This window comes from Oratosquilla oratoria, chromosome 12, assembly GCF_046742065.1.
Source record: "Oratosquilla oratoria isolate Oo_2021 chromosome 12, ASM4674206v1, whole genome shotgun sequence".
Taxonomy (NCBI): Eukaryota; Metazoa; Arthropoda; class Malacostraca; order Stomatopoda; family Squillidae; genus Oratosquilla; species Oratosquilla oratoria.
The window spans coordinates 39,611,921-39,629,183 of record NC_134788.1 but is presented as its reverse complement, the minus strand read 5'-3'; the positions used below and the strand labels follow the sequence as shown (position 1 = coordinate 39,629,183).

At 42.3% G+C, this 17,263-nt stretch overlaps 1 protein-coding gene across 21 annotated transcripts in view; it reads right to left on the bottom strand.

Moving 5' to 3' along the window:
* Positions 1-17,263, bottom strand: part of LOC143031475 (uncharacterized) — a 65,356-nt gene that overhangs the window by 37,968 nt on the left and 10,125 nt on the right. For 5 of the 21 annotated variants that reach the window (XM_076195364.1, XM_076195368.1, XM_076195358.1 and 2 more), the window contains one exon: positions 464-2,773. The exons of 9 other annotated variants lie outside the window; for them this stretch is intronic. In XM_076195364.1, coding sequence (XP_076051479.1) covers positions 1,382-2,611 — 1,230 coding nt within the window. In that variant the 5' untranslated portion in view covers positions 2,612-2,773 and the 3' untranslated portion in view covers positions 464-1,381. Of the gene's footprint in view, positions 1-463; positions 2,774-5,337; positions 8,378-8,819; positions 8,921-17,263 lie in introns of those variants that run through there. 7 more of the 21 variants (XM_076195363.1, XM_076195365.1, XM_076195361.1 and 4 more) reach the window with 7 other exon arrangements.

The following is a 17,263-nucleotide window of genomic DNA, read 5'->3' as shown; positions in this document are numbered from 1 at the left end:
TGCTTTACAAAATGAAATTTATTATTGTATGAAAATGTAGCCCCATCATTTAGCTACCTGGGTATGTTCCGTTTGTGAATAATACAATTGTTACTGGGTGGTTATCATAAGCTTTCTTCTCCTGCCTTCCTCTCTGAGTTTTATACATATATTTTCTTCAGTAGTTCTTTCATTTTCACAATTCATAAATTTGATAATAAATAGCTTGCATCACTTGATGTGATCACCATTCATCAAACACTGACAATGCATAAAAAATTAAGAAATTCATTATGTCACTGTGGAGTACATGGCACCATAGGTAGGTTTTATGAAAATATCTGAACCAGACTTTTTTGGGGATAGGATCAGTAATTTCAAATTGTAATATATAAAAAATGAACAAGCCTTTCTGCAATTTATTTAGTTGTTGAGTTTGGAAGTCTATATTTAGACTTTGGTAAGTACTAAAGACATATTCCAGTAAAATTAAGCACCTTTAATTTTCACACTGGTTACACTTTAGATTACAAACAAGATCTTCGTTACAACTACAGGACCAAGAATCAACAAAGGTCAGAGCAGCCCTTTAGGACAGTGTCCTATGTACTCTGGATATACTGCTATAATCTTAGAGATTACAACACTCATTTTTATGAACACTGTCTTGATAGCAGGAATATTAAGGACAAACAATACTTATTCGGATGATAAAGTGCAGTCACACTTCTCCACAACAAGCCCAGTGTAAGCAGACTTTCAGTTGATTGAAAAGTGCAAACTAAAAATAAGACACACACACACATATATAAATATTGATTGGAAATTACGAGGGTCAAAAACAAGTTTAAATGTGTTTGTGATCACATGTCTAAGAAGTGAGGTGGGGGTTATGAGGATAGTGAGAAATGAGATGAGGAGGGGAGCAGGGGAAGAAAGGGAACCAGCAGAAAAATTGATCAAAGATTATTGGAATTGTTAGGGGGCATGGGGAAAAAAAATAAATAAATAAAAAATACACGAGTGAAGAAAGATTAGCAAAAAGGGTGTGGAAAGCAGATGTGGATAGAGTGAATTTGAAAGAATGATCAAGAGCAAAATGGTTGGATGGGGTGAAAGGAATTTTGAGTAGGAGAGGAATGTTTGTTGAGTAGGGACGGTAGAAGGCAGGGTATAGGGATGCTCAAAGATTGGTTGTGGATAGTTTGACACTGCTCAAAGTGATTTCTCCCTATTTTCTCTATTTTCTGCATGAGGAGACAAGGTGGAAGGGTTGCCATGCAAGTGATGCGGCCCTCCTCTCTTGCTTCCAACCTAGACAATGGGCAGGAGACTGGCTACCTCCTTTACAAGAGGGTATATATAGATAGAATATGCAACATATGTTATTTTCAAAAGTCCTTTACTCATATTTGACAGAGTCTGATGATGCAGTTTCAGTCTCATCATCTGGCTCTTCTTTCACAAGTGAAACATCTACAAAGTTTACATATGAATCCACCTCAGGCTGCACCTCCAGGGTAACAGGCTGAGAGACAGCCTCATCACAATCAATAGATTCCTCTCTCTCACTATGGTGCAGCTTCATGTGCTTTTTGAGGCTAATTTCACGAGCATATGCAATATCACACATTAAACATTGGAAAGGTTTCACAGCCAAGTGCACCCGCTGATGTGACTTTAGGCCTTTTGAATCTATAAATGTCTTATCACACTCCGAACACTTGAATGGTCTTTCACCTGAATGTACACGAAGGTGTCTTTTCAGGCTATCTGATTGGCAAAATGATGAATCACACAATGAACACTTGTACGGCTTTTCATCTAAATGAGTATACATATGTGACTTCATGACTCTCTTCTCTGAGAAAGAAGCCTCGCATGTTGGACATTTGAAAGGTTTTTCTCCTGTATGCACCCGAAGGTGTCTTGTGAGACCAGTACTTTTATGAAACTCTGCAGTACATATTGGGCATTTATGCTTCTTTTCACCTCTGGGACGTTTAATATTGGCATGTCTCGCAAGGTGTTCTGACCGAATTTTTGCAGTTGTAAATGCAGCATCACAAATGGAACATTTGAATGGTCTTTCACCTGTATGTTTTCGAAAGTGTTCAGTCAGTCTCCCTGGGGTAATGAATGAAGCATCACACTGTGTACATTTGTAAGGTTTGTCACCTGTGTGTGATTGTATGTGTTTCCTTAAATCACCTGCTCGAACAAACCTTGCATCACACATTGTGCACTGGTGAGGTTTTTCACCCGAGTGTGCCATAAGATGGGACCTCAAAGTTGTTGAATGGGCAAACGCTGCATCACATAATGAGCATTTGTAAGGTTTTTCACCTGTGTGTGTCCGTAGATGAACAGTCAGACTCCCTGAAGAATTAAAAGAGGCATCACAGAGCTTGCATTTCTTTGGCTTCTCACCTGTGTGTGTCCGCACATGAGCATTAAGAGTTCCTGATTGAGCAAATGCTCGATCACAGATTGAACATTTAAATGGTTTCTCGCCTGTGTGTGTGCGGATGTGATCTCTCAGAGCATATGCATTAGCGAGCTTAGCATCACAATAGGTACATTCAAACGACTTTGCTATCTTGTCAGAATTCATCTTTCCTGTCTTCTCCATACTCTTGCCAGCTTACTGTGGTTACAAAGCCTTTACAATAGTAGAACCAACTGTACAGTGGCAACTATGTTCTGAAACCATGAACACATTCAAGGAAAGGATTCGATTTTTAAGTCTCACACTTCCTTGGGTTCACTTCTATGTCCTCTTCAGATGTCATCTCTGAAATTGTAAACAAGACCTTTGTTACAACCACAGTCAAACAGTAACCCTTATAACAAAACCATGACCAAGAATCACAAAGGACAATGAGCAGATCTTTGGGAGAGCTTTCTCTGTACTTTGCAAACCATACTGATAACTTTTGAGGTTATGATACATTCAAGACTTTTCTTTCTGCGGAGACTCTTGGTATTGACAGCTACAAAATCAAAGGTAACCACCATGCCCAAGTACAACTTTGCATGTTTTCCTTTTGCAATGTTACCTATTTTTAGGAGAACCATCTTTAAAACAATCATGTTCACTCAAAAGTACTATTTGCAGGATTTATTAACCACTTCCATACGGTGATGCCTACGTAGGCGGCATGAGGAGCAAGTGGGTACTCGATGATGCCAACGTCGCCATCTTGATTATATTTATTGTAGTCGTACCTACGTAATTTCCATTCTCTCTAAACTGGCTTCATCAATTTCCCATGGTTATCAAAATACACGGGTGAAAGAGAACAAACGATTGAGCACTGACTTTATTTTTTATAATGCGATTATTATGACGCAACATCGCACGTCGGGCAGCTAATGCTGCCAGACGTGCGATGTGCCCCGGAGTGAAGAGGTTACAAATTCATTTTTCCAATGTTACCTTTACGAGAACAATCTTTAAAAATGGAGAAAAATGGGAGATAAGCCAGTTGTTGTTTGCTGATGACACTGCACTTGTAGCAGATCAGAGGAGGGATTAAGGAAGTTAGTGACATAGTTTGGGAAGGTGTGTGAAACAAGGAAGTTGAAGATAAATGTGGGTAAAAGTAAGGTGATGAGATGTACAAGGGAGAGAAAGTGGCAGCAGGCTGGAAGCGAGTATTAAGGGAGAGAACATGGAGGAAGTGGATAGTTTTAGATATTTGGTTGCGAATGTGGCAGGAAAGGGTGGAGTGGGGGTGGAGGTAGAATGTAGATTGAGAGAAGCGAGTAAATGCCTTGGGGGGATTAAAAAATGTAATGAGAAATAGACATTTGGGAATGGATGCTAAGAGGAGATTGTATGAAGGAGTGATTAAGCCAACAGCACTGTACAGGGCAGTAACATGGAGCATAAGAGAGGAATAGAGGAGTTTGAATGTGTTTGAGATGAAATGCCTCAAAAGTATGATAGGGGTTACTAGGCTAGAGTGAGAAATGAGGAGGTGAGGAGGAGAACATGGGTGGTAAGGGAGTTGGGAGATAGGGTTGATGAAAGTGTATTAGGATGATTTGGACACATGGAAAAAATGAGTGAAAAAAGATTAGTAAAAGAGGTGTGGAAGGCAGAGGTGGAAGGAGTGAACATGAGGGAGCGTCCTAGGTTGAGATGGATGGACGAGGTAAAAGGGGCATTGGGAAAGAGGGGAATGTCTGTTGAGGAAGGATGGGAGAGGACAGAAGATAGGGGTGAATGGAGAAGGTTTGTGTACGGATGATGCTGTGATGCACAAGGGGGAGTGGGTGGGGGATGAGGGAGTATGTGTGAGAAATAAATTGACAGCCCAAAGGAATTTCTCTCAGTCTTCTTTTCTGCTTGAGGGGAAGGAGAGGGGGGTCACCAAATTAATGAAGCAGCCTTGCTGTGGATGTGCTGTGTCTTGTGACACTGCTTCTGACCTGACAAGATGCAGGGGTGACCCGTCAACCAGGAGGTGCCAAGATAAGAGGGAGGGAAGTGGGTAGAGGCGACTGGAGTACGTAGGGGATGGAATGGGTGGGTGTGGTTTCTATGCCTTGTCTTTTGGCTACCTCCTGTGTAAGGGAGAAAAAAGTGTTTGGTATATGTATCTTTAAACATACATATGCCAAGGCTTTTTCCCCCTTAAAGGGAGGTAGCCAATAAGAAAAAGGCATAAAATCATTCCCACCCATTCCATCCCTGAATTCACTCCACACCCCTCCACCCTCCCTCATATCTGAGCACCTCCTGGATGACGGGTCATCCCTGCACCTTGTCCACTGCCCTGGGTCAGAAGCAGTGTCGCAAGACACAGCACATCCACAGCAAGGCTGCTTCATTAAATCGGCGACCCCCCCTCTCCGTCCCCCCATTGCATAAAAGGAGAGGATGGGGAGAAATCCCTTCGGGCTGTGTCAGATTCTGCTCACACATACTACCTCACCCGCCATCCCCCCGCCCATTCCACCTCATGCAATCACAACATCATCCATATACAACCATTCTCCATTCACCCCTGTCTTCCGTCCTCTCCCGTCCTTCCTCAACAGACATTCCCCTCTTCCCCAAAGCCCCCTTCACCCCATCCATCGACCTCATCCTAGGATGTCCCCTCATGTTCACTCCCCCCACATCTGCCTTCCATACCTATTTTACTAGTCTTTCTTCACTCATTCTTTCCATGTGTCCAAACCATCCTAATATTCTTTCATCAACCCTATCTCCCAGCTCCTTTTCCACCCCTGTTCTCCTCCTCACCTCCTCATTTCTCACTCTATCTAGCCTAGTAACCCCCATCATACTTCTCAGACACCTCATCTCAAACACATTCAACCTCCTCTCTTCTTCTATGTTCCATGTTTCTGCCCCATACAGTGCTGTTGGCACAATCACTCCTTCATACAGTCTCCTCTTAGCATCCATTCCCAAATGTCTATTCCTCATTACACTCTTTAATCCACCAAGGTATTTACTCACTTCTCTCAATCTACATTCTACCTCCACCTTTTCCTGCCACATTTGCACCCAAGTATCTAAAACTATCCACTTCCTCCAGTCACTCTCCCTGTTCATGAATAATATAATTGTTGCTGGGTGGTTAGTAGCTTTCTTCTCCTGCCTTCTTGTCTTAGTTTTATACGTAATTAACATTATATTATTCTCAGTCTCTTTTCTTCCCAATCGTGTACTTTCTTCAGTAGTTCTTTCAGTTTCATAATTCCTAAATCTGTTGGTAAATAGCTTGTAGCACTTGACGTGATCACCATTACGTCACTGCGGAGTACATTGTACCGCAGGTAGGTTTTACGAGAATAACTGAAACACATTTTGGGGAGAGGACAAGTAATTTCAAATTCAAATATATAAAAAACAAAAGAGCCTTTGTGTAATCTATTTAATTGTTCACTTTGGAAATCTATATATAGAATTTTGTAAGTACTATATTCAGTTGATGACTTTGGTATCACTTTGGTAAATACTAAAAACATATTCCAGTAAAGTTAAGCACCTTTAATTTTTCACACTGGTTACACTCTAGATTATAAGCAAGATCTTTGTTGCAACCACAGGAGCCAGGACCAAGAATCGCAAAGAACAGAGCAGACCTTTAGGACAGTTTCCCACATACTCTGGAAACCATACTGTTATAATCTTAAAGATTACAATAAGGCTTTCCCTTTTTTATGAACACTGGGTTTTGATAGCTGGAATATTGGTAATAAACACGTTATCCGAGGATAGAGTGCAGTCAGCCTTCTCCATGAGAAGCATAAGCAGACTTTCAGCCAACTGAAAAGTACATACATATACCAAGGCTTTTTCCCCCTTATAAGGGGGGTAGCCAAAAAGAAAAAGGCATAAAATCATTCCCACCCATTCCATCCCTGAATACACTCCACACCCCTCCACCCTCCCTCTTATCTGAAAAGTGCAAACTAAAAATAAAACTTGTATACAAATATTTATACATACACTGCTTGGCATGAGCCAAAAGTGTAACACTTAAACTTGGAATTTGAGAGAAAGAAAAAAGTTTAAACAAGTATGTGATGAAATGTCTAAGAAGTACGGTGAGAATTATGAGGATTGTGATAAACTGAGGTGAGGAGAGGAGGGGTAGAAAAGGGAGCCAGCGGAAAAGGACGGTGAAATAGCAAAAAGGGGTGTGGAAAGCAGAGGTGGATGGAGTGAACTTGAAGGAATGATAAAGAGATGCATTGATGGGGTGAATGGGGTTTTGAGTAGGAGGGGAATGTCTGTTGAGCAGGGATGGAAGAAGGCAAGGGATAGAGATGTGTGAAGATTGGTTGTGGATGGCTATTCTGATGCTGCCCAAAGGAACTTCTCCCCATCTTCTCTATTTTCTCCACACGGGAACGAGGTGGAAGGGTTGCCATGCAAGTGATGTGGCCCTGCTGCAGATGTGCAGTGTCTTGCTGCACTTGCTTCTGACCCAGACAATGGGCAGGAGATTGGGATGACCCTGGGCAGTGGGCAAGATGCAGGAATGACCCTTTATCCATGAGGAGTTAAGATGAGAAGCAGAGGGTGTTGGATGGGAGTGGATTTGGCGTATGTCTTGACTGAGTACATCATTTACAAGGGAGAAGAAACACTTGGTATATATATAGAGTATATGCAACATCACATGTTATATTCAAAAGTCCTTTTATTTCACTGAGTCTGATGATGCAGTTTCAGTCTCATCATCTGGCTCTACCTTCACTACAAAGTTTTCACATGAATGCTCCTGAGGCTGCTCCTTCAGGTAACTTTCTTGAGAGACTTTCTCATCACAATCATAAAATTCATGTTTTTCTGGATGGTGTACTTTCATGTGCCTTTTGAGACTACCCTCATGAGAATATGCAGCATCACACAATGAACATTTGAAATGTTTCTTACTCCAGTGCACCCGCTGATGTGACTTTAGGCCACTTGAATCTACAAACGTTTTATCGCACTCTGAACACTTGAATGGTTTTTCACCAGAGTGCACAAGAAGGTGTCTTTTTAGGTTATCTGGTCGGCAAAACGAGGAATCGCACGACGAACACTTGTACGGCTTTTCTTCCGAATGAGAGAACATGTGTGACTTGAGGTTTCTCTTCTCCGAGAAAGAAGCCTCGCATGTTGGACACTTGAAAGGTTTTTCCCCCGAATGTACCCGAAGGTGTCTCGTGACACCACTACTCTGATAAAACCTGGCATCACACAATGGACACTTGTGCTCTTTTTCACCTCTGGGAAGATTCTTTTTGGCATGTCGCACATGATGTTGTGTCAGAAGAGTTGCACTAGTGAAAGTAGCATCACAAATGGAACATTTGAACGGTCTTTCACCCGTATGTTTTCGAAAGTGATCAGTCAGTCTCCCTGGGGTAATAAACGACGCATCACAGTGTGTACATTTGTATGGTTTGTCACCAGTGTGTGCTTGTATGTGTTTTCTTAAATCACCGGATCCAACAAACCTTGCGTCACACATTGTGCACTGGTGAGGTTTTTCACCCGAGTGTGCCATGAGATGGCCTCTGAGACTTTCTGGATGGGCAAATGCGGCATCACACAAGGAGCACTTGTACGGTTTCTCGCCAGTGTGAGTTCGTACGTGACAGGTCAATCTCCAAGTGGAATTGAAAGTAGCACCACACTGAGTACATCTCTTGGGTTTAGGATTCTCACCCGTGTGTGTCCGAAGGTGAACGTTCAGGGTCCCTAACTGAATAAACGCTTTACCACACACAGAACACTTGTGCGGCTTCTCACCTGTGTGTCTTCGGATGTGATCTCTGAGAGCACCGCTACTAGAAAGCTTAGAATCACAATAGGTACATTCAAATGTCTTTGGCATCTTGTCAGATTTCACCTTTCCTATCTTCTCCATACTCTGGCAAACTGAAATAATGAAAAATGTGCGTCAAGGGTGTATGCAACTCGTACACTTGGAATTTAAGAGGCAGAAAGAAGAATGACCTGTCATCCAGGAGGAGCTAAGATGAGAGGGAGGAAAGGGTGGTGGAGGGGAGTGGAAGGGGTAGGAGTGGGTATGCCTTTTGACCTTTGCACCTTTCTGGTAAGGGGAAAAAGCCTTTGGTATACAGATAGAAAAAAAAAAGTTTAAATGTATTTTTGATGAAGTGTCTGAGAAGCATGGCGGGGCAGTGGCAGACCCGGGATCAAAATTTGGGAGGGGGGGCTAACCTGAATTTTGTAAATGTAGATGATTTTAAAGAACCGTACTCTGTAGCATGAATATGACGATTTTGGATATAAATTGAAGTATATGTTCTCACTTTAATTTTTCAGAATATTGGGCAAAAGTAATACTTAATTTTACATTTTAAAGATTTACCCTCAATGATGTGTTGAATATACTTCTGCCACTGTAATACTGCTTTCTGCCATGTACCGGTGTATATGTGGCAGGTTTCTTGACTTCTACAATGAGGTAATTAAAAGAATAAATTGGGGGGTTAGCCCTCTCAGCTCCCCTGCATCCACCACTGGGTGTGGGTTACCATGGTTACAAAGCAAGATGTGAGGCAAAGAGAGCAAAGATAGAAAGGGAGCAGGTAGATAAGACTGATGAAGAATTATTGAGATGGTTTGGGCACATGGAATGAGCTTGGGGGGGGATTACCAAGTATGAGATGGATGGATGGGGTGAAAAGGGCTTTGAGTCAGAGGGAAATGTCTGTTGAGCAGGGAAGAGAGAAGGCAGGGGATAGGGGCAAGTGGAAAATAGTTGTGTATGGATGATATTTTGATGCAGCCTGAAAGGATTCCTCCCTATCATGTCCATTTTTCACACGAGGGGATGAGGAAGGAGTGCTGCGTAAATGAAGCAGCTAGCCCTGCTGTGGATATGCTGTGCCTTGTTTCTGAGTAGGACACAAGGATGACACATCATCCACAAGGAACTAAAATGAGAGGGAATGGGTGGCAGAGGGTACCTTAGCTGTCTACCTCCCTTGTATGGGGTAAGAAGTCCTTAGTATATACAGGGTACATACGGTAACTGTTTTGTTGTTTCATGGACACTGTGCGGAAAGACGCGGGTAACCACACCACTCAAAACAAAAGCAACCTTGCACCCACGGAGATCTTCACGTTTCCTCATCTATGGAAAAGGCATTTGGTACTTATGTTAATCTCCGCTGGGCAAAGCAGCAGCAGCAAAATCTCAGAACAGCTGAAAGTGACTGAACAGTTCATCAGGACCATAAGGAGGGAATTAATTTCTTCTGACTACAGTTATGAAGGTGTTGCTGGGAAACATCATTCTCAATGATCGGACACAATCAGGGACCCCGAATTTGTCCCTCAATTGCAAGTCATGGTCGATCAAGACCCAAGACGGTCCATGAAGTCCACTGCCAGAGAGCTGCAAGTGTCTGAGGGCACTGTAAGGAAGTGTTTGCATGAAGATATCTGATACAAGTCATACAAGATGCCTAAGGGTCAACTCCTCTCTGCAAATATGCAGAAAAATCGCTTCAAGGTGCTCAACAAACTGTCGCACCCTCTGGAGAACAACAAGCTCTGGTTCTTTTCAGGTGAAAAAAACTTCTGCCAGGACCAGACCCACAACTCTCAGAACAACAGGTGGTTGGCCGTCTGTCCCAAGGATGTGCTAGGAGTCATGAAAACCAAGTTTTCTACAACTGTCATGGTGTTTAGGGTAGCCTACAGCGAGGGCTAAGTCATGCCCCCGTTCTTCTTTCCCCTGGGGCTCAGGGTGAGCACCAAAGTGTATATCGGTGTCCTAAAGACCCACATGAAGCCGTGGATTGAGAAAGTGGCTACTGGTAGACCCTATGTGTGGCAACAAGAATCAACACCTCTAGAAAATCTCAGAAATAGCTCCCCAACAATTGCTTTGACTTTGTTGCCACTGATGTGTGGCCCCCTAACTAACATGACCTCAACCCTATGGACTATTTTGTATGGGGCACAGATGAACGAGATACTAACCACATCCCATGCAAGAGTAAGGATGACCTTATCAGTTGGATCAAGGTCGTCTTTGCCAATCTCTCTAAGGAGATCGTGAAGAAGGCCTGTCCCAGGTTTTGAGGGCGCGTTGAGGACGTCATTGATGCCAAGGGTGGATTCATTGAGTAATGGGACACGAGAATTGTGCTGGTAGAGCCCGTTTTCTTTGTTGCAGTAAATGTATTTTCAACTAAATTGTGACTTTTTTTTTTGTGTGACCCTAAAAAGAAAACAATTACCGTATGCACTCTGTAGATGGATGCCAAAACTATTGACCATGAAAATGATACAAAGACTCAATTGATTAAAACATTTTTGTTATATGCAAGAACATCAGGATCTATAAAAGTACACACATATACCAGACTTTTCCCCACCTTACAAGGGAGGTAGCCAAGGTCAAAGGCATAAAATCCAATCCCACCCATTTCATCCCCACATCCCCTCCCTCCCTCTTTTCTTGGCTCCTCCTGGATGACAGGTCATCCCTGCATCTTGCTCACTTCCCTTTCAGGCTGGGTCAGAAACAATGGAGCAAGACACAGCACATCCACAGGACAATTGCTTCATTTAATCAGTGACCACCCCCTCATGCAGAAAAGAGAAGACAGGGAGAAATCCCTTTGGGCTGTGTCAAAATATCATTCACACATACTAACTCACCCCACCCACTACCTTCCATATGTCACAGCATCACCCATACACATTCTCCACTCACCCCTATCTTGTCTCCTCCCTTCCTCAACAGACGATCCCCTCTTTCTCAATGCCCCTTTTACTCCATCCCATCTCATCCTTGGTCATCCCCTCATGTTCACTCCTTCCACACCTCTTTTACTAACCTCTCTTCATTCTTTCCTTGTGTCCAACCCTTTCCAATACTCTTTCATCAGCCCCATCTCCCCACTCCCTTTCCAGCTCCACTTTCATCTTCGTTTCTCACTCTATCCTGCCTAGTAACCCCTACCATACTTCTCAGCCATTTCATCTCACATTTAAACTCTTCCTCTTATGTTTCATGTTTCTGCCCCATTCAGTGCTGCCAACCCAACCACTCCTTCATACAATCCCCTCTTACCAACTATTCCTAAGTCTATTATAACACGTTTTAATCCCCTAATGCATTTACTTGGTTCTCTCAATCTACATTCTACCTTCACTCCTTTCTCACCACATTTGCATCCAAGTACCTAAAGTTATCCATTTCCTCCAGTCTCCCTTAATACTCACTTCCAATATGCTGCCATCCTCTCCCTTTGTACATCTCATCTTACTTTTACCCACATTTATCTTCAACTTCCTTCTGCATACCTTCCCAAATTTCATCACTAACATCTTTCATCCTTCCTCTGATCCTGCTACAAGTGCAGTGTCATCTGCAAACAACTGGCTTATCTCCCACTTTTCTCCATTGTCGCTAACCATGTCCAATCCCATGCCCATTACCTTTGCACCATCCCACATATAAACTGAATAGCCAAGGTGAGATAACACATCCCTGGTGAAGTCCTACCTTTACCTCAAACCACTCAATATCTACATTTTCAGTTCTCACACAGGCTCACTCTTGTAAAAAAAATTTGACTGCTCTAAACAGCTTTCCTTCTATCCCAGATATTTGCAATGCCTCCCTGTCCACCATGTCATAAGCCTTTTTCAAATCCATAAAGGCCCAAAAAACATCCTTACCTTTTCCTAAAGCTTTCACATATCTGCATTACTACAAAAACCTGATCTATGCAGCTCCTACCTGTCCTAAACTCACACTATTCCTCTTCTAATCCTCTCCATCAAAACCCTCACATAAGCCTTCCCAATTACACTCAACAAACTGATCCGTCTGAAACCACTACACTCGCACTTGTCCCCTTTTCCCTTGTAAAGCAGAACTTCACAGGCACTCCTCCAGTACTCTACCCTCTTTTAAACAAATATTAAACAACCTCACTAGCCAGTCCACCATTGCTGTACCACCCATCCACCACCCTTTCCTATGTGTATTTATGTTTGACTGTTTCTAGACACATCATCATCTCTCCACTACAATTTTTTCCTGAAACTCCACCCATGGTTCATCTCCTACCCTAGCATTGAGATCTCCCAATATCACTATATTGGCATTTCTCCCTAAACCTTCTATGCACTCATTTAAATCTAACAAGCCTCCATTTCACCTACATTCTTGTCACTACCAGGCCCATATGCACTTACAAATACCACATCTCCCTTTACAGTTTCACCTTCGTCCACAATAACATTTAAGAAACTTCCTTCCACTCCAACACATGTTTACCTATCTCTTCACTTACTAGTATAGCCATCCCTTCTCTCCATTGTCCTCTCTTCACCCCCAACACCCTCCCAAATTCAAACTTGCCCATTCCTTTCAACTTAATTTCACTCAATGCCAACACATCCATATTTCTTCTCACAAACATATCTCTTCCCTTTTACTCTCATTTGTACCACATCCATGCACATTAAAAGATCTAAACCTTAGAGTTCTGGTTGGCTAACTTCCGGACCCTCTTATGCCTTTGCTTCTTTTTTTAGGAATGTCTCCTTTGGGCTACAGAGAGTAGTATGTCTAGTCCTATCCCCATCCCTTTTTTGTTGCCTTTTCCATCTCAACTGGGAACACTTGGTGGCAGTATTCCTTCTCCTTCACCACAAGGTTCAACAAAAAAGGAAATAAGCATTTAAAGAAGTGGTATAGGACACTTTTAAGAGTGGGGGACTGTTGCAGTATAATAAAGTAGCATCATTTCCCTATGAATAGAGATTTTCTCTACCACATCTGGTCTGTAGGGGTGCCCCATATAGGCCCCAAAGTATCAGCTGCAGCTACTGAGCAACTGTTATCCCCACAATAACACGTAGCCAATACCCCAGACGGATTGGAACTGAATGGGAAAAATAGGCCTGAACACCTTTAAACCAGGATTTTTATATCAATTCCTATTTCAATGCACCTATATTGAATTTGCAATCTGATCTTCAACAATTTATACTCTAATACATTTGATAGTGTTTAGGTGCCCAACATGGGTCAATGTCATATCAAACAAAGAAAATTTGTGGGTTTCAGCTGTGTGTATCGTAATGTTTTTTCAAGGTATCTGCTTGGATAAATGCTCCATTAGACAATGAACATTTATGGGATTTTTGACCTGTATGCGTCCAGATGTATCTTCTGGTGACTTGGCTCGGCAAATGTCCAGTCACACTCTGAACATGTGTAAGTAATTTGCCTGTGTGTGTCCGAATTATTTTCCCTCGCAAATGGTGTACCACAGACTGAATGGATCATTAAGTACCACTTTAGATGGCATGGTTTGTTTAATTCAGACTCGCACACTGAACAAACATGCATTATTCCACCTGTGTGTGTTCCAAATGTTCTGCCTCAGACTAGCTTTCTTAGAGAACTCTGGATCACACTGAAGATTTGTGCAAGGTTTTTCACTCGAGTGCAGCCTGAAGGGATTTCTCTCCTTTGTAATATGTCAATACCTCCATTTTCTGTTCTTAACCACTTCCATACGGTGACGCCTACATAGGCATCATGAGGAGCAAGTGGGTACGTGATGATGCCGACGTTGGCGTCTTGATTATATTTATTGTAGTCGTACCTACGTAACCTCCATTCTCTCTAAACTGGCTTCATCATATTTTCTATGGTTATCAAAATTCACGGGTGAAAGAGAACGAACGATTGAGCACTGACTTTATTTTTTATGCGATTATTATGACGCAACATTGCACGTCGGGCAGCTAATGCTGCCAGACATGCAATGTGCCCCGGACTGAAGAGGTTAACCCCTTCCATACGGTGCCGCACACGTAGGCATCATGAGGAGCAAGTGGATTCGCGACGCTGCCATATCAGCGTCTTGATTATATTTATTGTAGTCGCCCCTGTGTTTTTACATTCTCCCTAATCTGCTCTTAATCCCATTCTCTGTGGTTTTCAAAATTCACGGGTGAAAGAGAGAACGATCGATATAAGCCGTGACTATATTTTATGATGCGAGTATTATTATGACACGTTGTACGGCTGGCGTTGGCTGCTGCCATCGAGATTTAAGTCCCGTAGTGAAGTGGTTAAGTTTCCCACATATTCAGTTTCCAAATTCCAATGTCTTTACTCTGCCAATGTTATTGTAAAAATTGTATTTCACCCTCATCATCAAATTACTCCATATAAAACTATGTTCATCATATTTGTTATGACCTATTTTTTTATAATAATCAAGCCTATGTACATACACATACAAGACTATATTTGCATTGGTAATCTTTTTATTACCCACATGGAAGTGTGCACTACAATGTATTGACCTTCGACAATAAATTGATCTTGCCAGATATTTCAGACATCAAAATTGGTCTCAATTTACCTCTACAAAACTACAAAGGTATCAAAACCTACACCTTGTTTTCTGCATGAGGGGACAGACAGAAAGGGGGGGGGGTGTCAATAATTAAATGAAATGGCCTTGCTGTAGATGTGTTGTGTCTTGTTGCATTGCTTCTGGCCCAGGGCAGTGGGCAAGGTGCAGGGATGAGCCATGATCCTAGAGGAGCCATGAAAAGAGGGAGGGAGGGATGGTGAATGGGAGTGGAGTATTTAGGGATGAAAAGGAGGAAAAAAACTGTTAGTATATGTGTGTACGTACGTAACACAAGATGGTGCTTCAGAGATAACGGATGAGAAAATGCGGCATCACAATATGTACACATATATAGCCTCTCCCATGTGTATGTTCATCTAATGTCCTAATGAAGCAAAAGTAGTATTACAGAATGAACAATTGTATGGTTTCTCACCTGCATGTGCATGCACGTGAACAGTACCATTCCTTGGATTAATAAATGCTTTATCACAAAATGAACATTTGTATGGCTTCGTACCTGTGTAGAACTGATGCGTCTTTTCAGGTAACTTGCCTTCACAAATGTATAATCGCAAAGGGAACACCTAAATGTTTTTGCCGTTTGGAGATATTTTACTCTTTCTCTTCAACCACATCGGCTGTAATTACGGTCAACTCCACCGTATCTGTATCAACTATATATCACAAGCACACAAGAGTAACAAAGAGTATGATAACAAGAGTGATTCTATTTCTGATGTGCTACTTATTTCTTGATTATGTACATAATATATATGTATATATACATATATATATATGTGTAGTCGTAGGTAATGCACCATGTGTTGTGGACACTATGCCACATTCATCATATCACTGATCTCTGAAATTGTAAACAAGGCCTGTATAATAACTAAAACAGAAAAGACGTTATCTTTGATAGGAGGAACATGTGCATAAAAAAGCTAACCTACGCTTTCAGTCTAGGCCCAACTCACGAGGAAGGAAAAGGCCGTAGGTATACACGTAAATGCTCCTTTGCTAGTGCATTATAACATATATATACCAAACCCTCTTTCCCCCTTACTTGGGAGGTAGAAAAAAAAAAGGGAGGGGGGGGGGGCATAGAAACCACTCCCACCCATTCCATCCCCTACATACTCCACTCCACTCTACCCTCTTCCCTCCCTTTTATCTTGGCACCTCCTGGATGACGGGTCATCCCTGCATATTGTCCACTGCCCTGGGTCAGAAGCAATGTCGCAAGACACAGCACATCTATAGCAAGGCTGCTTCCTTTATTTGGCAACCCCCCCTCTCCGTCCCATCATGCAGAAAAGAAGACAAGGTGAAATCCCTTTGGGCTGTGTCAATTTATTTCTCACACATATGCCCTCACCCACTCCCCCTCATGCATCACAGTATCATCCATACAAAACCATTCTCCATTCACCCCTATCTTCTGTCCTCTACTGTCCTTCCTCAACAGACATTCCCCTCTTTCCCAATGCCCCTTTTTCTCCATCCATCCATCTCATCCTTGGTCGCCCCCTCATGTTCACTCCTTCCACCTCTTTTACTAATCTTTCTTTCCATGTGTCCAAACCATCCCAATATTCTTTCATCAATCCTATCTCCCAACTCCTCTTCACCTCCTCATTTCTCACTCTATCCAGCCTAGTAACCCATATCATACTTCTCAGGCATTTCATCTCAAACACATTCAAACTCCTCCTCTCTTATGTTCTATGTTTCTGCCCCATACAGTGCAGTCGGGGACAGGACTAGGAATCCTGCTACCTGTAGTCCCAAAGGGGACATTCCTACAAAAAGTAAAGGCATAAGAGGGTCCAGTGCATTAGGAAGACCTCTAATTAATGACACTGACATAGAATGATGGGTCTATCACTGATTTGTCAATAGCGACACTTCCATTCAGTTATGCCTTCTAGTGTCATTTTCCGTAATTCTTTTGTTTTGGGATTACGAGCAGCTACTGGATTTGGTTGCTAAGTTGGTCCAGGGATTGGCATTGGAGCCTATTTTACTGCATGGCAAGCCCCCTACTTGATGGAAAACTTCAGAAGAAAAAAAAACACTTGGGTTGAGGATGTACTCTTTTCTGCCAAGCATGGGGACGAGTGGAAACAAGAAAGAATTTGTTCAAGGGAAGAACAGTTTGTGTGTATATACTCTAACAGGAAAGGGCTACACCGGCTCTGTGTATACATTTACCTAATTGTAGCATAAAGGAGCAACACTTATTGGGTCCTAGTCTCTAATTTTCTACATATATCAAAAGGATTTTTCCCCCTTACACGGGAGATAAGGGATGGGGGGTGAGGTAGTATGTGTGAGCAAAATTTGAGGCAGCCTGAAAGGATTTCTCCCCATCTTCTCCTTTTATGCA